Source organism: Nuphar pumila, chromosome 2 (genome assembly GCF_984573655.1).
Source record: "Nuphar pumila chromosome 2, dmNupPumi1.hap1.1, whole genome shotgun sequence".
Classification (NCBI taxonomy): domain Eukaryota; kingdom Viridiplantae; phylum Streptophyta; class Magnoliopsida; order Nymphaeales; family Nymphaeaceae; genus Nuphar; species Nuphar pumila.
Genome location: NC_143250.1, coordinates 10,701,769 through 10,724,741, shown reverse-complemented (window position 1 = coordinate 10,724,741; position 22,973 = coordinate 10,701,769). Strand labels below are relative to the sequence as shown.

Here is a 22,973-nt window from a genome sequence, read left to right as displayed (position 1 = left end):
CAGGTAACCCCGACCCCCTTTCATTCTTCCTTGGCTGTTACTACAACCTTTCTTTTGGATAGTGCTGATCAACAACATAGACAAAAAAAGAACAAGCTTAAATGTTTAAAAGTTGGAAATGTAGTGTGAATGATTACTGATGCAAAAACACTGATTTGGTCCTCTTGATGCTTGCAACTATGTATGGACCAAGCGATTCACGTGCATGAATAGACAGTGAGTATTTGAGCCAGCTGGGCAGATGGTTTTTCAACCCAAAAATTGTTATGTCCAATTGCCATTCACGTGTAGAATTTTCGGTTGGCTTACTGAGATATTTCAGTGATTTAACTGCCAAGCCAAATTCCAGATATTGAGGTTTTGCTACGAGCAGTATCACGGTGCTGTAGGCCATTAAACAGAAAAAGAAACCATTGAGTTACTCTTTAAGAAAGTGCGCTGCAGCCATACATGCGTCCGAAAAAGATTGTTTCCAACCTCTTTCAATTGTGCCTAACCTTTTTTACGAAATGGAGGTTTTGGAGTTTGATTCAGGTGGAAGTGAATCCATGATCAATCTGGACCATGTTTTCGTATAAAAAAATAAAAACAAAAATAAAAAAAGATGCTTGATAACAACGTAACCAAGGTCATGGTCCAGTTTCTTCAACCATACAAATAAATAAGTTTGTTTTTGGCAATATAGTGGATCTAGTAAGAACCCTTATAATAGGCATACTTCTGATTTGATGTTTGCTTAAATATTGCTAGAATGCAAGTCCAGTGTTAATTACAAACTCTATACTTCTGATTTTATTTCGTGTTGGTTGTTGCTTCATCAATAAAGCATTTCTTATTTATTTATAATTTTAAATAATTTTTATAGTTTTTTTAAGTTAATTTTTTTTTGAGGCTTACGCCTCGCCTCAGATTTTGGTGGAGCGCCTCACTACGCCTCAATGCTTTTCACAACACTAGTCCTTACACTAGTCATATGTGCTACGGGTGCAAATGTTTCTTCATACTTAATACCATACTCTTGAGAGTAACTCTTAGCTACTAATCTAACCTTATATTTTTATAAAGATCCATCTATTTTAGTCTTAATTTTAAAAACTCATCTACATCCTATAGTCTTTTAGTCTTTTGCACAATAGGTAGTGATTAAATCTCCCAAGTTTTAGCCTTTTCTAGTGTTCCTAGTTCTAGAATCGTGGCATCTACCCATTAAGATGTAATGAAACGGAAGTGCACACTTACAATGCCAATGAGAGGCTACACAAGTGCACAAATATAAAATGGTCTCTAATGGACCAACAACAATCTCACAAAAGAGACAACAAAATATGAATTCACAATAGAATAAAAGGCACAAAGCCCACAAGAATAAAAGAGATGGTATTTACTCACAATATGCTTTAGAAAAAGTAAAACATTACATATGGGGTGAGGCTCTATTTATAGAGCCTCACAAGGCATTAAGGGAGGCAGTCCAACGACGGTCATATTTATGATTTTGGAGTACAGTCCAACGACTAGTTGGACTGACACTCCAACAGTAAAAAAAAAAAAAGCTTACATTTAAAAGCATAAAATAAATAAACAAAAAACAACAAAAAAAGTATTTCAGTCCCTAATGGACTATACTAAAAATACACACAAAAAAATGTCTAAAATACCCCTGATCTATACGCAGTATTTTAACACTCTCCCTCAAGCTTACGGTGAAATCACTGAAAGCTTGCTAAGAAGATACAAAAATCTTGGTAGAGGAAGAGCTTTGGTGAAAAAGTCCGCAATCTGAAACTCAGACTAAATATAGGGAAAAGTAATCGTCCCCTTTAAATATTCTTCGCGAACATAGTGACAATCCATCTCCATATGTTTTGTTCGCTCATGAAATGTGTGATTGCTGGCTATATATATGACATTTTTGTTATCGCGACATAGTTTTGAAGGTTCTAAAACATTAACACTCATATCTGAAAGTAGTGCTCTCATCCACACGACCTCGGTGGTTGTTGTAGCCATCTGTAAAACCTATAAATTTTTAAGAGAAAATAAATAAAGGAATTGCTTTATTTCGAGTTAAAAAAGGTGTTTTATCTTTTATTGTCAATTTTGTGTGTTTTGCACACTTACTTTGATCTCTCTAACAAAGAAGGGTAAAACGATCATTTTAAATAATTGCAGTAAATAAAATATTAATAAAAATAGTCAATTTAATCATTTTAATGAGTCACAAAACCATTTAAACAATTTTGAGGTGTTTCGAACTAAACAAGACATATTTTAATGGTTCTCGAAATATTTTCGTAAAAAAAGGGTATTTTAGTCATAAGATTAATCTTGGAAAATATGTTAATTGAATGAAGTATTACCTTTAAAACCAAATAGCTTAAATTTTAGTGTTATTTTATTTTATTTACTTTCCCTATTTCATTATAGAAATTCTTTAGTTTCATTTTCTTTTTATTTTATTTATTTATTTTTTTAGTTACTCAGGTCGAGCTGAACAGGACCCGAGGAGACCCACCCCCGTAAAACCCTAAACCCCCGCTTAACTCTTTTCTCCCCCTTTCACTTTTCGCAGCCGCCCTCCCCGAGTCTTCTTCTTCTCTTTTTTCCTCCCCCGTCTGCAGGTCGCTGGAGCCGCACCGTCGCCGACCTTCTCTTCCTCCTCCTTCCTTTCCTTGTTCGGAAACCGACCGAGTGCCGTCGCTGTGACCACCACCTTCTCCTCTTCCTATTTCCCTCATTTCTTCTTCCCCTTCCTTTTTCTTTCCCCGTTTTCCTTTTCTCCTGCGTTTTCCCTCCGTCTGAGCGTCGACTGAAGGCCGCCACCACCGTGACCCACCGTCGCCCTTGCTATCGAGCTTTTTCCTGCGCCTCCACCGCCGACGTCGGGAATTTTTGGGTAAGTCGTTCCCCCAATTTCTCTTCTCTCTCTCTCTCTCTCTCTCTCTCTCTCTCTCTCTCTCTCTCTATATATATATATATATATATATATATATATATATATATATATATATATATATATATTAGACTCAGGTTAGTTCTACCTGGGTCATTTTTGTTTTTGTTTTTTTACCCTAATTAAAGGTGATCAGGAGGTTGTGTTACGATTGTGGGTTTGCACCATTACATATTCTTGGCTATAGTTATGTAAATTGCTTCCTCCCCCATTTTAAATTCAAAAGGTAGCAAATAGTCAGATAGTATCAATTTTTTTACTTGCTGCTAGCTCCGATGCGATTTTCGTTTTTTTTTTCATTCCCTGTATGTTGGCGCTTAGGCTTGTCGCGACACCCTCTTGTTCTAGCCGATTTACCCAATCGGTCTTATTTATCTTATTTCACTCCCTACTCAACAAATTGTATATTGATTCCAAATGTATTATGGTGCTGAAGTATGTATTTCGCATTGATTCTATTTTTTTTATTGTCGTCGAACTTTCTCGTTATGCAGGCACAATTCCCAGCATTGGGAATTGTACTGGGCCGTTGTCGACACCTCTGTCAGACATGACAGCAAGTGCATTTTTCTCTTAGCCAATTATGTATCGTGTTATCCCTATTTTGGGTTGGATTTAGAAGGGAATATAAGTTTTTCCCTTGAATCTGAATACCTCATTGTTGTGCCATCGCAGGGGTGATGCAAGGGGCAGCGTGCAGCCTGTGGTGTATTGTCCAATCCTGTTTGGACTTGTTAGGGTATTGCTTCTCGGTTTTTGCCAATCGGGTTACCGAATGTCATGTGAATTTTTATCGCTCGTGAGCAAAAGCTTATTTAGAATTTATCATTTGTGTGTGTGCAGCGATAGCGCTCTCTCTTTATCAGAGAAACGAGTAGATTGTATTATACGACAGTTGCACTGGACTTTCAGGATCCTGAGTTTCGTTTTACTTTTCATCGCATCAAAAAGGTAGGATTCCTAAACTCAAATTTTAGAATGTTATTCATGTTGTATGATAGAATCTAAAAGTTAGTTAATATACACTGAATTTGTAGCACAGTCACATTGCTAGAAAATGTTTGAATTGTATTGTATTGCCTATATAATTGTGCGTTGCAGGTGCGTAGCTGAGCAAATTGCGCGATGCTTAGTGCTAAGCATCGCATGCGGCTAAAAATGCCATGCAAAAAGAAAAAGAAAACTGCAAATACAAAAACATACAAATTATGTAAATACCCGTGGTAAGTAAGTGGTGCAAGTACATCAGAGGTTAATTACTTTCTTGAATGCAATACTTTTCTGCTCACACACTCACTTAGTTGTGCATATATAGGACGGTTGACAATTGTAGTTCGGAGACCAATTGTAGTTCGGAGACCATGCTAGACAATTGTAATTAGCGGGATATTGGAGTATGTTTGTTGCAGGTACATGTTTGACATTGTTGTGAAATGAATGTTGACTGTATTGTTGTACTTGAATTGACTGCATCAAATGCTTGCATGACATTAATTTTTATTGAGCTTGTCATGCATGTGAAATTTGTATCATGAAGACATACCTAAAATGAATGCATCATGCTTGTGATGATGATTACATTTTTTGTACATCCTGTTAATGTGTGCAAGTATGATGTGATGTGTTTTGAGTATAAAAAAGTGAAATTATTTATGCATGTACAATAGCTTATGTGAGTGTATCTTGTGTTAAGCATGTTGAGATTAAATCATGCATGAAATCATGTTAGAATTGAATCATGCATTTGAGCATGTATAGTTGAATAATGACATAATAGGGTCATGCATGAAAGTGAATACAAATTTGTTATGAACATAAGTGAGAGCATATAAATTTCAATTATGCAAGTGGCATAGATTTTCATATCATGCATGAAAGCATGTAAGTTTAAGTTATACAAGTGACATAGACTTTTGAATTCATGCATGAGGGCATGAGAGGGTTATCTTATGAGAATATAATGCTTGACTCTAACCTATGACTTAATAATAAAGATAACCCCGAACCATGGGTCCATTTGAGGCACCAACAAGGCAAGGCTATCTGAGATGGTTGGATCCGTTCCGATCTCATGTCCTCCCGAGGAAAGGGTGGTACAAACCTCGTGGGACATGTGTTTCGAGAGTTGAAGGTGCCTCTTGTCCCCGTCCCACGGAGGTTAGGAGGCAGGTCTACCAATGAGTCCTAAGTGGTAGGACCACAGCTCTGCAGAGTTAAGGATGCATGCCCGATTTGTCGCCAACGATTTTGGTTTGGCGTAGGCCAAGACCTAAGACCATGGATTTGCTCTCCCAATCGTTGCATTGCAGGGTTGAATCACTTGGGAAAGAACCAGTTAAGCCATAGGAAGGTGATAAAAAATACATAGAATAATGAAATACTCCTATGGTTGTTTCTGGATGTCCATACCCTCTTTTATACCAGATAGATTTGAATAACAAGAGAAACAATTAATTAGATTTTTAGGATAACTGCTTCCATATGCATAATCATATATTGTGAACATGTAGAGACTTTTAAGTTTGCATGATTATTGCACATGAATTTTGGTTACATGTGAATAAAAAAGACATGTTTATGCTTGGTCATATGATTTGACCTGTTGTTACAAGCTAAGGGCTTGGTTGATGCATGTGAAGTGCTTGTGTGTGCGAGGTACACGAGAAGGGTCAAAATAGGACATGTTCTATTATTATATTTGAATGCAAAGTGCATAAATATTCTGATAAATGTCATGTGAATATGTATTTGAAATAATGCATGCCTTAGTCATAAGTTGAGCATGTTTCTTTTGAGCATAAAGAAAGTGAATGATGGCATTTCATGATATATTGCACTTTTACTTCACTTTGGGGTATGCTATAAACTATTAGTTTCATTCATTTATGCAAATGATTATCATGTATATGAATGAATATGAAATTGAATGCCATGAATTAAAATGAGAATGATTTTAAGTTTCCATGCATACAAGTGATGTGATTATGAATGTCATGCAATAAATGATGGTTTATGTGATTGAATATCATGTTATTATTATGATGTGGATTCCCTTGACTCTCATTTATAAAATGATGGGAATTACACTTGATTGCATCATTTCAACTTAAATTGCATTCTTCAAGTTTAGTTTTGGTTTCCTACGAGCATGTGGTTGATGCCCTACAATATTTACAGATAACCTCGTGGAGGATTGAAGCGAAGCACGGGTTGCTGCGTGGTTGAAGGCTCAACTCTTACCTAATACGATTCCTGGAGGGATCAGGCAAAAGTTTTGAGATAGTTAAAAACTTGTGTAAATTCTACTTTTTCTCTGAATCCTTACATTTAAAGAAGTGTAATATTTTGGAATGAGAACATTTTTAAATTATGTCATTTCATTCCTATTATATTCTTGCATATGGTTTAGAACTTTAATTTTTTATGTAACTCTTCAATTATCTTAAATCTTGATACGTTTTGTCTTCTGCATTTCCTTTTTCACATGTGAGAAGCCTTTAGAGTAATAGTCTCAATCAAGTTGTGTCTATGGATGATTTCGTACTAGATCTGATACTGAGAGGCTAATATACACTCGCGCTTGCGCTCAGATGGGCCATCTAGTATTTGGAACAGTTGGAATGTGGTCATAAATGAACTTGTTGGTATATTACTTTTGGGAATCATGTGAATTCTTTATATAAATAAAAAGTTTTAAATTTTTCTCAAAATTTGGGGTTTGAGAAAGTTTTAAAAATGTTGGATTTTTTAGGGACATTACACCATCGCTTTGTACTCAACTTCCGTGGAGGATAAAGACACTTTTTGTTGGTTTTTTATATCGCCAAGAGATGAGGAAATCACCTACAAACACACAAAAACCAGTAGTTGAGTAACGGTTATTGGGATCTCCTCCCCAGTCAGAATCAGTATAAGCAATAAGATTTAAAAATGATGAAGAGGATAAGAATAACCCTTTAGATATAGTTTTCTTAATGTATCGAACTATTCTTAATACTGCACTCATGTGAACCGACGTGGGCGCATGTTGAAATTGACTTGCATTGTGCACTGCATGCGCAATGTTTGGTCTGGTAATAGATATATATATTAATGATCCGATAAGTTGCTTAAAAGGAGTTGAATCATCTAATAACACTCCGTCTTCAACTCTCATTTTTGCATTTATCACTTCAGGAGTATCGGAATACTTTGTGTCAGTGATTCCCGACCACGCAATAATATCAGTTGCAAACTTGATTTGAGACAAAATGTACCCTCTTGGCGAGTAGGCTATTTCAATTTTTAAAAAATATCTCAGAAAACCAAGCTCAGTCATATCAAAAGATTTTTTAAGCATAATTTTAATTTCTTCAATTTCCTTCTTATCATTCTCCGTGATGATCATATCATCAACATACAAAAGGAGAATAATGAGTGAAGTAGCTGTAGAAAGAGTGTCACTAAACCGATCATACCATGCTTTAGGAGATTATTTAAGCCCATATAAAGCCTGTTGAAGACGAAAAACCATATCATTTTCAATAGTCAAACCAAGGGGAGGATCCATATACACTTCTTCATTTAAATTTTCATTTAAGAATGCATTCTTAACGTCTAACTGATATATAGGTCATTTTCTAATGGATGCCCTAACTGTGGTCATATGGGCTACTGGGGAAAATGTTCTTTCATAATATATTCCATATTCTTGAGAGTATCCCTTTCCAACTAATATTGCTTTATATCGTTCTAAGGACCCGTCACTTTTTGTTTTGATTTTAAAGACGCATCTACACCCTATAGCCTTCTTTACCTTGAGGAGAGGTTGAATTGCCCAGGTATGTGCCTTATGTAATGCACCTAATTCTATTTTCATAGCTTCAACTCATCTCTTTTATGTTTTTAGCTTCATTGTAATTAGATAGTTCATGATATGAATGAATAGCTGCTACAAGACAAGTCCTATAGTTAGGAGAAAAGGATTCATAAGAGACAAATCTAGTTTGAGGCCCATATAATCATTCAGATCTTCTAACTCTAGTTTCTTCAATATTTGTTGATTGATTATATCTTTCAAAAGCACATGGATGCTCCCCATTATCTTGTCTAAAGTATTGTAAGAGATTATGAGATGGTTCCCTCTCTTCACTAGTCATTAATAGACTCGAAATTACCAATGTCATTATCATCAACAATTTCATTATTTGATTCAGGTAACAAATCAAATAAGGCACACTCGGATTCTTCCTTAGGTTTTACAAAATCAAATCCATTTTCATTTTCAAGAAAAGTAACATTTCTAGAAACATAAAGTTTATCATTTGTTTGATCATAACATTGATAACCTCTTTTATTTTCGGCATATCCAAGAAAACACATTTTATAGCTTTAGGAGAGAGTTTGTTATATTTTCAAGAAGCACAAAATATCTACATCCAACTACCCTTAGCTTTTTCAAGTCGAGAGAAATTTTAAAAAGTTTTTCAATAGGAGATTTGTTTTTCAATATTTGAGAAGGCATTCTATTTATTAGATATATTGCAGTAAGGGCGGCTTAGGCCCAAAATTTTTTTGGAACTTCTTTTTAAATAAGTAGAGTCCTAATAGTTTCAATGATGTGACTATGCTTTCTTTTGGAAATACCATTTTGTTGAGGGGTCCTAAGTCAAGATCGTTGGTGTACAATATCATGAGTTTTTAAATATGATTGAAATTCATTTGAAAAAAACTCTTCCCCTGAGTCGGAGCGGAAGAATTTAATATTTGTTTCAAATTGATTTTTAATAAGATTATGAAAATTTTTAAAACACGAAAAGACTTCAAATTTGAGTTTAAGAAAGTAAATCCAAGTATGTCTACTAAAATCATCTATGAATGTAACATAATATGAATATCTACCTTTTAACATAATGGGAGAGAGACCCCATACATCCGAATGCACTAATTCAAAATTTTCATTAGACAAGGAGGTTCTAAATCCAAAAGGGATCATTTGCATTTTTTCAAGTATACAATCTTCACCTACAAAATCTTTATCTTTATAAAAAATTTCCAAAAATAGAAAATGAGATAATTTGGATATACTTGGGTGTCCTAATCTTTTGTGCCAAAGATCTAAATTAATGTCTTTGACATGATTACAAAAGGAGTTTTGGGGTAAACATAAGGAATCCATATAATAAAGATCTTCTCTTCTATGGCCTTACCAAATCAGATTCCCTGACTAAAGATCCTGCACCCAACAAGCCTTAGATGAGAAGAAAGACTTTACACCCATAATCAAAAATTTGAGAAACTGAAAAAAAATTTAAGTCGAATTTTGGAATAACCCTCATATTTGGAACAAAAAGGTTTTTTGAAATATTGTTGAGGTTTCCTATACTTTTGACTTTTAAAGAAGTACCATCGGCGGTTGATACACATGAAAAGTATGAATTAGTGCAATTGGATAATAGAGACTCATTATAAGTCATGTGAAAAGAAGCTCCAGAATCCAAAATCCAAGAAGATTTACCCGGAGGAGAAGAAGAGGAAATGGCAGCGCCGGATGTAGGAGTAGCTTTAAGAATATGTGAAACGGCCTCCGCTATTTGGGCAATTGTCAAATCATTGAAGTTGCCCCCTTTCTTGGATTCTTGAGGTTCTTCACTTACGACAGCCACTTTTTTAAATTTGGGATAATCCTGTCTTATATGCCCCAGTTTCTTACAATGATGACAAATGATTTTTCCTTTGTATCCCCCTCCATTATGCCCTTCCCTATTGAATTTCCTCTCAAAGTGAGGTGGTTTATATGTTTTTACAAAATTTCAGGGTCTTGCCATAGCAAGGACCTCATCATTAGACTTGTGCATAACAAGTCTTGTTTTCTCTTGGTAAATTTGAGCAAGAGCCTCACTTATAGAAGGAGTTGAGGTCCTATGAAGCAAAGAGGACCTAACTTGCTCAAATTTCGGCCAAAGGCCATAAAGGAAAGAAAAAAAGATTTTCTCTTTCTATTTGAGATCTCATTTCAATAGCTCCCATTTTGGTTCTAACATGGCTAGTTCATCCCAAATAGGAGATAAAATACCGTAAAAGTCTCTTACACTTTTATCTCCTTGTTTTGTATTGTGTACCTTATCTTAAAGATAATATAGCCTAGCCATATCTTTTTGGATAAAGGTACTCTTTAAAAAGATCCATGCATCTCATGACTTCTTAAACTTGATGATGTTGATAGCGATTTTGAACTCTATGGTATTTATAAACCATGAGAGAATTTGAGCATTGCTCGCTTCCCAATCCTCCATCTTGTTTTGATATTCTTGCAAATCTTTCTCCTTTTCTTCTTCGAACAAAGCTTTGACTTGATCTCTTTCTCTTCTCGTCAATTTGAGTTGTGGTTCATTAGTGGTACCACTAACAAAACCCCATAGCTTTTTTTCTTTGATGTGATTCTCTATTGTCATTGCCCACATCAAATAATTGTTTTCATTGAGCTTGTAGGAGATGACGGAAGCAGAATCTCTTTCTCCCATAATGGTTACAAGAATTTTTGAGTAGAGGAGTTGGAAGATGACCACGAGTTGAATAGCACCACCACAAGTAGAATAATCCCAAGATAGCTTTTACTTCTTCAAGAGCCAAGCTCTAATACCATGTAATGAAACAGAAGTGCACAATTACAATGCCAATGAGAGGCTACACAAGTGCACAAATATAAAATGGTCTCTAATGGACCAACAACAATCTCAGAAAAGAGACAACAAATATGAATTCACAATAGAATAAAAGGAACAAAGCCCACAAGAATAAAAGAGAAGAGATGGTATTTACTCAAAATATGCTTTAGAAAAAGCATAACATTACATATGGGGTGAGGCTCTATTTATAGAGCCTCACAAGGCATTAAGGGAGGCCGTCCAACAGTTGTTGGACTGACACTTCAACAGTAAAAAAAAAGCTTACATTTAAAAGCATAAAATAAATAAACAAAAAACAACAAAAAAAGTATTTCAGTCCCTAATAGACTGTACTAAAAATACATAAAAAGAAATGTCTAAAATACCCTTGATCTATACACAGTATTTTAACATCAGAAAGGTCTTTGGCCTCATTATAGGAAGATGATTCACAAAAGGAATGGATGAACATAAGGCAAGCTCTATATTTTGGTGCAAAGGACTCATAAGAGACACTGTGACAAGAGTCAACACATGGGCACGTCGTATCCAAGTATAGGATACCACATGTCATAAAATAGATAATTCATGTCTAAGTGTTGGACACTTTGTGTTCCCGTGTCAGGCACATGACACTAGTGCCCAGCTTTTGGACACTTGCACTTCAAAAAACTTGTGTCTAAGGCATGTCTAGCTGTCTCCTTAGTCCAGCCGTGTCCCACACCAACACCTTGGGTGCCTAGAAGTGTCGTCAAATAGACAGTCATAGGATAAGTTCCACATAGGAAGCTAGAAACCCACATTACTTAGCAGGATGAAGCATGGGAGTACATTTCAAATTAGAAATTCCACAGTTAGTTTTAAATATGATGAGTGCTACCTGCATTGGTATCATTACTTAGCAGGATGAAGCATGGCAGTACATTTCAAATTAGAAATTCCACAGTTAGTTTTAAATATGATGAGTGCTACCTGCATTGGTATCATTAGCTATCCGAATCGCCTCATCCTCAGTCTTAAAGCGCAATAGAGGTGCAACAGGTCCAAATACTTCCTCCCTACAAAAGAAAATGAACAAATACATAAGATATGTAAACTTCAAATTAAAGACAAGTTTACCATGAGAAATAGAATGTCTTACATTCAAAAGATACACAAAAAGCATAATGGCAATGATCTTGGCTAAGCTGATGTAAATGGGTTATCAAGTTATCAAGTAGCCAGAGATGATTCGGAACAAGGATTGTTCATGATACAAAATCTCGGGGAAGTCCTATAACATGACTGACCTAAAGAACTCATCCATGTTCAGTGGTAGAGAGTTAGGAGTTAGCAAATGCTGCTAATGACAAGGCAAGTTGGACGAGTCAAGATAAAATTCAGTCTGCTGCACCAGTCTCTGGCCTGAGTGCATCAAGATGGAATCCAAATGGTTGCACCCAATGTTTTAAAACCCACTGACTCGCAACTCGACTCAGCATGAGTTGACTTGTGACTCGCCAAGTCAACTCGGTGACTCGGCCGAGTCATGACAAGTTTATATTTTCTACAAGATATGTAAAATGTATATGATATGTTTATATATATTATTAACATATGCAAATATATCATTTATATATAATATGCATACTATGGATTATAATATGTTAAGATTACGCTGTCCTTTTTGTATGCATGGATTTGGATATGGATCTGGATCTAAGATCCAAATCCATCTCAAAATCCAAATGGGTCTTGAGCTGGATCCAATCCAGATTAATATGGGTCTTGGATAGAATTCAAATCCATATTAATTTGGATAAAATCCATCAGATCCGGTCTTATCCAAATCCGGATCCAAACCGACAAACTGCTCAGTTTTTGAAAAAAATGTGATTTTCGAGCCAACCGTAGCCCGAATCAAGGAAAATAAAATATCGTTATGCTCAGAATTTCAAGACGCATCCAACGATATATAACTCGAATTTCGTTTCCGAAATTCGCCCAAAAATAACCCGAATTTCGCTTGAATTTAAAGGTTGAAACTAAAATTCTTTCTCACGTTTCGATTGCTTATCTTGACCTTGTCGACGAGACCAGGGCCAAGCCCAGACTCAAAAGATGACAGCCAATATCAAGGTTTTACCAATTTTTCTTTTATACTTAGCCAAATTTTCGAAAATCTCAAATTTAACTAAGTGTGAAAATACACGATATTACAATAGATATATATATATATATATGGGGGTGCGTTGGACTGATCCAGCGAGGTCTGGTTTGTGTTAAAATACATGTGTAATCTATATATATATATATATATATATATATTGTCTAATATACCCAATAGGGGTATTTTAGACATTTCACAAGTACCCGATAGGGGAACTTGTTATTTTACTTTTATTTTTGTAATTATTTTGCACTTTATTTTTTCTTTTTTTTATTTTGTTTTTTGTCCACATAAAGGGCCCCACCATGGAGTCGATGGGGCCCCCAACGGTCACATTTGTGACCGTTGGGGGCTCCCAACGACTCCATGGGGAGCCCCCTAGGTGGCTCTTCTTTTAAGGCCATAAGGCCACCCCTCCTCTCCTGCTTTTGTGTATATATAGGGGTGAACCCCTCTTGTATTTTTCACTCTTGAGAGCTCTCTCTCTTTTCAATAAGAGACATTTATATTTTTATGTTGTGTTGTCTCTTGTGGGTTTGGGTGTTACCCCTTTTGTTTGTTCATTAGTGGATATTGTAAGTGCTTAACGCACTCTTTGTTTTTCCGCATATTTCATTACATGGTATCAGAGCCTTGTGTATGCTCTTCTTCTTAATATAGCTAGTTGTGTAGCTATATTTTTTTTTCTTGTTGTATCTCTCTTCGTTTGTCCTCTTGTGAGTGATTAAATGGAAGGGGAACAAAAGATTGATCTCTCCTTCAAGCTCAATGGCTCCAACTACATGATGTGGGCCGCCGCCATGGAGAACAACCTCAAAGGTAAAAAACTTTGGGGATACGTTATGGGCACCATTCCGGAACCACAACTCCAACTCACTAAGATGGATGGTGATCAAGAAAAAGCTCTTGAAGGAAATGCCCGCATGAAGGCCATTGAAGATCACCAATCTCAAGTGGAAGATTGGGAAAGTAAGCATGCCAAGATTCTTGCTTGGTTCATGAACAATGTGGAGCTCAAGATTTGCGCCAACATTGCTAAGTTTCGGATGGCTAATGAAGCATGGTTCTTTATGAAAGGTATGTTTACTCAAAAGACCTTGCTCGTCAATTCTTTCTTTAAGAAAAAATCTGGACTATCAAGCAAGGAGAAATGAGTGTAAGGGATTACTTTAGCACTCTTGAACCCTTATGGGATGAACTATCTTTACTAGAACCAAAGTGGGTTTCTAGTGTTGATGTGGAATTAAGGAGAGAACAAATGGAAAAAGAGCACTTTTTCCAATTTTTACATGGGCTTAGGCCCGAATATGAACAAGTTAAATCTTCCCTTCTTCATAGATCTAAGCCTCTTCCATTGGAAGATGCCATAGCCGAAATATGCCAAGAAGAAACTCGTATTGGCATGATTAAAAAAGGAGATGATGTTTTGGCCGTATCGAAACCCGACAACCATGTGAAAGCCTATAAACCTCCACATTTTGGAAGGCAAAATAATTATAATGGCAACTATAGAAAAGCCATTTGCCATCATTGCCAAGAACCGGGTCATATAAGACCTAATTGTCCCAAGTTGAATGAAGGACATAAAAATAAGGTTACTTCGTTGAAGAAGCTACTCAAAAGAAAGAGGAAACTATCAAAGGGAATGAGTCTTTTTCTCTTGCTCAACTATCGGAAGCACTACAAACTCTACTCAAGATACCATCAACCTCGGGTGTCACCATAGCTTCTTCCTCTCCTCCAGGTATGTCTTCTTGGATCCTTGACTCAGGAGCTTCCTTTCATATGACCCCGCTTGAAAATGAGCTTTCCGATTTGTGTAATAACTATAAAAACTCCTATGTTTCAACTGCCGATAGTACATCTTTACAAGTAAAAAGTTTTGGAACTTTAAACTTTTCCAAAGATTTCTTTGTGCCAAACGTGAGAGTGGTACCTCAACTTAATTTAAATATCCTCTCTGTTGCTCAAATATGTGATTATGGATGTGAAATCTCCTTCTCAACTAAGGATTGCTCTATACAGGATCTCCGGTCCGGGAAGCAGATTGGGTAAGGCCATAGGAGGGGAGATCTCTATTATATGAGCAACTTGAAACTTTCCACTAACTCTTTTTGTAACCATGTCCAAGATAAAAATATTGAAATTTGGCATCAAAGACTTGGACATCCAAGTTTCCCAAAAATATACTTCTTTCCATTTGAAAATAAATTTTGTAATGAGAAACATTTTGTTTGCAAGAGTTGTATTTTTGGCAAAATGAAATTCACTCCTTTTCCAAATCGAACTTTTGTGTCCAAAAGACCTTTTAAGTTAGTCCATTCGGACGTTTGGGGTCCTTCCCCGGTCATGTCCAAAGGAGGGTACTCCTATTACGTTACTTTCATTGATGACTACACTAGGTATGTGTGGATCTACTTTCTTAATTTAAAATCCGAAGTCTTTGACTTTTTCAAAAAAATTCATATGATAGTCAAAAATCAATTTTCAAGTAATATCTCTACTCTTAGTTCCGATTCGGGTGGAGCATATCTATCAAATGAATTTCAAAATTATTTAGAAGTGAATGGAATTTGTCATCAAAGATCGTGTCCTAGGACTCCTCAACAAAACGGTTTGGCCGAAAGAAAGCATAGACACATCATGGAAACCACTAGGACACTCCTTATTTCCAAGGAAATTCCAAAGAGTTTTTGGGCCGAAGTCGCCTTAACCTCAACTTACTTGATAAATAGAATGATATCTTCATCCTTACAAAATACATCTCCATATGAAAAACTATTTGAAAGAACACCCGATTTCAATAGATTAAGAATTTTTGGGTGTAAATGTTTTGTCCTTACACATAAAAGAGACAAATTATCTCTTAAAGCTATTGAATGTGTTTTCTTAGGATATGGAGAAAATCAAAAGGGTTTTAGATGTTTTGACTTGAAAAATAACAAACTCTATGTATCCAAAGATGTAACCTTTTTGGAAAATGAAAATGGTTTTGTGAAAACTAAAGATATTGACGAAAGTGAATATGCTTTTTTATTTGATCTCCTCTCCCAAGAAGATGAGACTCCTCAAGAAGAGGAAATCTCTAATGAGTCGTTGAATGACCTAGAGGATATTCCTCTTGACAATGTTGAAGATGAAAGTGATAGACCAATCCAAACCTATGTTAGGCGTGGTCAACATGCTCAAATGAGCGCCTTAGAAAAATACTCTCAAGGATCCAACATAGAAGAAACCTCTTTAAGGAGATCTGATCGAATCTCCAATCCTCCTAATAGGTTGGTTTCCTACGAGTCCTTAACTCCAAGGTATAGAGCTTGTCTAATTGCATTGCACTCATTTCATGAACCTTCACACTATAATGAAGCCAAAAACATTCCCCAATGAGTTGAAGCCATGAACTTAGAGCTTAGTGCCCTTGAAAAGGCAAAAACTTGGGAAATAACTTCTTTACCCACTGGAAAGAGATCGATTGGATGTAGATGGGTCTTCAAAATTAAAACTAAAAGTGATGGTTAATTAGAACGTTATAAAGCCCGGTTAGTAGCTAAAGGATATGCTCAAGAATACGGTATAGATTATGAAGAAACCTTCGCACCCGTAGCTAGGATGACCAGTGTTAGGACTCTTATCGCCGTTGCGTCAGTCAAAAAATGGCCTATCTATCAACTAGATGTTAAAAATGCATTCTTAAATGGCGAATTAAATGAAAAAGTTTACATGGATCCCCCACCAAGAGCATGTATTGGTAAAAATAAAATTCTCAAACTTAAAAAGGCATTATATGGTTTAAAACAAGCCCCAAAGGCTTGGCATGATAGATTTAGTAATGTAATGACAAGTTTGAATTTTTGATGATGTTATACAGACACTGCTTTGTTTGTGAAAAGTGCAGGGTCTTCAGTAGTTATTTTACTACTTTATGATGATGATATGATCATCACTGGAAGTGATGAGCAAGGAATTAATGATATTAAGAAAGTTTTAAAAGAAAATTTTGACATGTCTGACCTTGGTTTCTTAAGGTATTTTTTAGGAATTGAAGTGGCGTACTCTCCTCGAGGGTACATTCTCTCTCAGATGAAACTTGTTGCCGACATTTGTTCCAAGTCTGGTATCTCCGATGATAAGAAGATAGAAACCCCTGGAGTCATCAATGCAAAGTTAAGATTGGAAGATGGAACACCTCTCGAGGATCCTACTCCCTATCGGCAACTTGTTGGGTCTCTAACCTACTTATCAATCACTCGGCCAGACATAGCTCATGTCGTCCACTCTGTCAGTCAGTTTCAGCATGCACCTACAACTGTGCACATAAGTGCAGTTTTAAGGATCGTTAAGGGGATTTTTCTTTCCTCCTCATCACTTGATTTAATTGCTTATACTGATGCGGATTGGGGAGGAAATCCCAATGACAGAGTCTCAACTACGGGTTTTTGTATTTTCTTAGGTGACTATGATTTCTTGGAGATGCAAGAAGCAACATAAAGTATCCTTGTCCTCAACGGAAGCGGAATATCGTGCTATGGCCACTACAACTATGGAACTTGTATAGCTAAGAAGTCTCCTCAGTGATATGGGCATTGTCATCTCTACTCCTTCGAAGATGTGTTGTGACAACAAAAGCGCAATTTATATTGCAAGCAATCACACCTTCCATGAGTGTACTAAGCATATTGAGATGGACTGCCATTACGTACGTGATAAATACCTAAGAGGAATCATAGCACTTCCTTACGTCACATCCGAGTACCAGTTGGCGGACTTCTTTACTAAAGCCCTTGTTGCTTCTCGTTTTTTGTTTCTCCTTAACAAGCTTTCGGTTATATCCCTGTAAAGCTTGAGGGAAGGTGTTAAAATACATGTGTAATCTATATATATATATATATATATATATATATATATATATATATATATATATATATTGTCTAATATACCCAATAGGGGTATTTTAGACATTTCAAAAGTACCCGATAGGGGTACTTGTTATTTTACTTTTATTTTTGTAATTATTTTGCACTTTATTTTTTCTCTTTTTTATTTTGTTTTTTGTCCACATAAGGGGCCCCACCATGGAGTCGATGGGGCCCCCAACGGTCACATTTGTGACCGTTGGGGGGCTCCCAACGACTCCATGGGGAGCCCCATAGGTGGCTCTTCTTTTAAGGCCACAAGGCCACCCCTCCTCTCCTTCTTTTGTGTATATACAGGGGTGAACCCCTCTTGTATTTTTCACTCTTGAGAGCTCTCTCTCTTTTCAATAAGAGACATTTATATTTTTATGTTGTGTTGTCTCTTGTGGGTTTGGGTGTTACCCCTTTTGTTTGTTCATTAGTGGATATTGTAAGTGCTTAACGCACTCTTTGTTTTTCCATATATTTCATTACAGTTTGAACCAGATCTGGTCCCAAACCAGACTTGTCGCAGATTCCAGCATGCTACGTTCTTCTTTTGGGCTTAAGTAGCATGAACAAATTTTACGCGGTTGAGTAAGATCTGTTTTCTCTTTTGGCCTGATCAGATTTCTTTTCCCATGTTCATATCCCTGATTTTTTATTTCATACATCTTGCTTAATATGCATGTATGTTATATATATGTGTATATATATATATATATATATATATATATATATATATATGAGAGTTGGCCCTTGTATGTTGCAGCCATGGTTTGGGATCGTATCTGACCCAAACCAGGCATGTCGTAGGTCTAGCATATATATATATATATATATATGTGTGTGTGTGTGTGTGTGTGTGTGTAGGGGCTGACCGTACATTCAGCTAACCCATAAAAGTTTGGTCCTGTTTGCAAGGTTCCAACATGTTGTCACAGCTGATTAGACTGTTCAAAGATGTATTTGCGTATGTTGTTTCTCATTAACATGTATCAAGCATGCAAATTCAGAGTTAATGCATATGCAGTTCCTGTTTATAATGTTGTGGATCCAATTACATTATTATAAATATCTACTAACTTACTATGAATCCGGGGTCCATTGTGCTTGATACACTCTTTAAATAAATCTGGATCCAAGGATCCAAAGTTTTCATCGTACCATGACTTGGAACCATGGCTTTAAATTTAATATTTACGAGTCCAAGACAACTATTATGGACTTCAATCAGCGAATCTCAGATCCAATTAGAAATTCTAATTGGATCCAAACCAATTTAAATCTTCTATGTCCAGGATTTTGCGGATCCAGAACCAGAAATCCGATCACCTTGACTGAAAATTGATTATTAAATATTCAAAATAAGGTTCGTGATTCGATATTTAAGATCCGAATGGAATATCGGAGTTCTAAACAGGATATTTGGGATTCAACATTGAAGATCCAAATAGGTTATCCAAGATCCAATTTTGAATAAATAATAAAATATTCTTGTATCACCCTAATGACTTAAAATCTAAGTTTATTTATCTGATAAAAATCGCGGGTATTACATCCTTTCCCCCTAAAAAGAATTTCGTCCTCGAAATTTCATTACAAGATTCCCTTAGAGATCGTAGTCTGAGGGATTGGTATCGATAAGGCTGCACGTATGTGTGCGAGCTCCCAACATATAAGGATCAGAACAACACACAATGAGTTTCTAAGAGAAGTTTAGAGCTAAAATTTGGTCTTGACAAAATTCATATGTGATTCCTTTAATGGCAGAATCCGTACTAAATCATGGAAAGTCTTAACCTAAGACAGTTGGAATGTAATTTCACTAATTCTTAGTGATGATAGACACGACCTGATATTCTTTTAGCTTGCTCTTGATTATTGGATAGAGTTTTTCCTTTATTTTATCATAACCACGTCGTTCTTTTTGTCTTTGCTATTTCCAACAGACTTTTTATCCTGAATAACCTCCACTTATTCCTATTTCTCAAGGTTTTGCGCAGCTAGTTGTCACATGTTGTAACCTCGCTCAAGATGTTATTCTCAAAATGGTACCATCTTTTCACAGAAGACCCAAACATATCCTTAAACCAAGGTCTAGAATTTCTCACAGAGTGGCTCTTCTATTCACAAAAGACACAAACATGTCATTATATCAAGATTTAAAATCAATATTGATCCAGTTCTGCTATAACTAAAGTCAAATCTATTGATCTCTAATAGGCTATATCAATCAATCTCAGCAAGTTCTCCTAATTTACCAAAACTCTTTATTAATTAAAGATTAGCAAGATCCACGTCGGATCACTTGGTCTAGGAAATGCACAACTTCACACAGAATTACCGCCCTAGATGGTATACCCGGTTTTGGACAATACACTTCCTCGCAGGAATTTTCCGTCTTTGTGGTTGCCCGTTCTTGGACAATGTATTACCTCACGGAGATCTACCGCTCTAGCCGGTTTACCTGATCTTGGTCATACACACCCTCACAGATAATCCTTTGGAACAAATCCTCAACAGGTACCAAAATAGTGATATATGCATGAATACAAATAACCACTCTCAGGGTCGATAGCCACCAATATGGGCACAAGCATACATATCGTTAATATGCATCACCTCACTTCATCTGACACATAAATCATAAAATCACACCTTTCGCCAATAAGGTTCCATGAATCATAGTTCACTATTGAACTTTAAGCATATATCGCATGCTTTCAAAACCTCCGATCACGTGGCATTTCAATCATATCATACTAAAGCATATTATCCTATACATCATATCATTGCCACCAGGAATATGGCATTTTCCAAATTTAACTTCGAAGCATGCGTAATCAAAGCATGAGTCACAATAAGATCTTGTATATATTAAGAATCAACTAAACCTCAAGATTCGTAACTTCTACGTAGTTCGAGTTATATACGCAGGACTCAAATCCTATATGTATCTAAAATATCCAGATCATTTCATGAGCATTGATAATTCTTATCTCATATCATATTTGATTATTTCGCCGTGAAACACATGCACATATCTACAAAGAAATTTACTCAGATATCTATGATACACGCATCAATCAAGCTATGCAAGCACGCTAAATCCATTCAGACAATCATAATAAGGTCATCTATAATGAAACTACATCATCCACCTAATAGGTTGATACTAATGATTTGTAGATGTGATAAGTAAACAACCTAAAAGCTAATCGTTTGTAGGCGTGATGTGTCATTCACCTAATAGGTCAAAACTGATCAATTGTAGACGTGAACTTACCTATATGCTAATATGGGCATCACAATAATAAGAACAAGTAACATGATAAATAACAAAACAAAATAACTCATACTCACAGAGCGCTTGCAGGGTGTGGCACGACCGTGATTTTTGATTTATTGTTCCCAAGCTCTGATACCATTTGAAACGCCCCAAAATTTTAACCCAAATTTAAGAGGATTTTTTTTTATAACAGCGGAAACAAGTAATATTATGGGGTTAAACATTCTGGAACATTACAGTGGAGAGAAAGCCAAAACGTTTATTTTATTCCAAGTTGTTTCATTAACCCGAACATTCTAACTGTGACTGAAATCCCAAGGGAGCGGCCAATGACCGAGAGAACCTCCTAAAGGCCAAAACCAAAGAATGATGCATCTCTAACTTCTGCAGAAGAACATGGAGCTACCACCTAGGACACATTTGGTAGTCCGGGTCCCCCAACTCTGAGGACTGGGACCAACGAGTCGCTTTACGCTCGAAAACAAACACGTCCCCAGAGTTTTGTACCACCTACCCTCTCCAAGGTAAGCCCGAATATGAGTGGGTTAATCTTTTCATTTAATTTATTTCCCGAAGTACAGGGCATTTTCCCAACTTCGTTCTACTACCACAGCAATAGAATTCTAACCTTAGTCATTTTACCAAGGGTATATAACAGTCCCAATCCTTTGTCATATTGATTGCATAACCCACTCAACGTGCTTCAGTGCCTTTAAACCAGTCAAGCACGAATGCCCCGGTGCCTTTAAACCAGTCGGACAACAATATTATATTTTCATTTTCGTGTGGATTCACATCATAACTTCGATGGTCTATGCAAGACCCTCAATACACTGGCTGGACATTCATATATCCACAACAAACCGACCCATAGGTTCGGTTATCAAATCATCATTCATCTTCATTATTATTATTTATTTATTCTTTAATAGAAAATTGTCACAACGCCTGTAACGCCCCAAAAATCCAGGACTTGTAACTTTTAGAATAGTTCAGAAAGCTTTGAAATCATACAATAATCAGAGTTTAAATAATACTTCAGCGGAAAATGATATTTTTAAAACCACAAGTCAATGGACCTTGAGCGCATTACAGCGTAAACTTTCCTTTGTCAAATCCCACACAACCATTGAAATCAAATGGTTTAGAAATGGAGTTTCAATAATTGAGAATTCGTTTGTTGAAACCAAGAAGAAGCTTACTAAAACAATTTTATTAACTCACGGTTTAATAAAAGAGAAATTTTGAATCACTTTATACCAAATTTACCAACATGTCCTCAGGAGCGAAACGTCAGGGAAAGAGCTCTATTTTGACCTCATCACGCCATCGTGCCATCGCAGACTGTATTACCTATCCATTACCTGCCCATAAAATGGGGCAGTTTCACTAAAAACTGGTAGGTGCACAGACAGGACAATATAGAACATAATTAAGCAGAATAATTTAATATGTCAAGTAGACAGGCAATTAAATAGCAATTTGCTTTCAACAGAGTCATAGAGCAAACTATCATAAGCATAATGCTAAAATTTTTACAAGCATTTTACTAACACAAGTAGGCTAACTATTACAAGCAAAGAACTTCATAATAAATTTAACTAGCAACATACAATGCTACATCAACCACACACGCAATTCCATAAGTATTGAACTTGTTACACACTATAACTTTCATATGGGCATAACTCAACAAATTGTGTGATCTGATTTAAATTATGTTTCGATATTAACTGGCCAGGCGGGTACGCGCAAGGCACGAAACATAGAAACAATTGAGACCAGTCCAGGGGTTTATTATGCTATGTGTTTTAGATAACCCGGATGGTTGACTGAGTCCGCTCTTAAGGGGATGGCCAGTGACCAAGAGAGTAAATCCCCAAAGGCATAGATGGTCTGTGGATGCATCCAACTGTAAGCTACCATTTGTAGCCCATTTCCCCTAACTCCGATGACTGGGGAATCCGAGTCTTTTGCCCGTAACTACCCTTAAAGGACCTGTCCATCAGAGTTTTGTACCATCCGTCCTCTCTCTTGACGA

General features: G+C 36.3%; 1 protein-coding gene across 2 annotated transcripts in view; it reads right to left on the bottom strand.

Moving 5' to 3' along the window:
• The window catches only part of LOC149844729 (succinate-semialdehyde dehydrogenase, mitochondrial-like), a 157,153-nt gene that overhangs the window by 18,546 nt on the left and 115,634 nt on the right, over positions 1-22,973 (bottom strand). For both annotated transcript variants that reach the window (XM_089995230.1, XM_089995236.1), the window contains exon 17: positions 11,572-11,657. In XM_089995230.1, the coding sequence (XP_089851356.1) occupies positions 11,572-11,657 (86 nt within the window). The remainder of the gene's footprint in view (positions 1-11,571; positions 11,658-22,973) is intronic.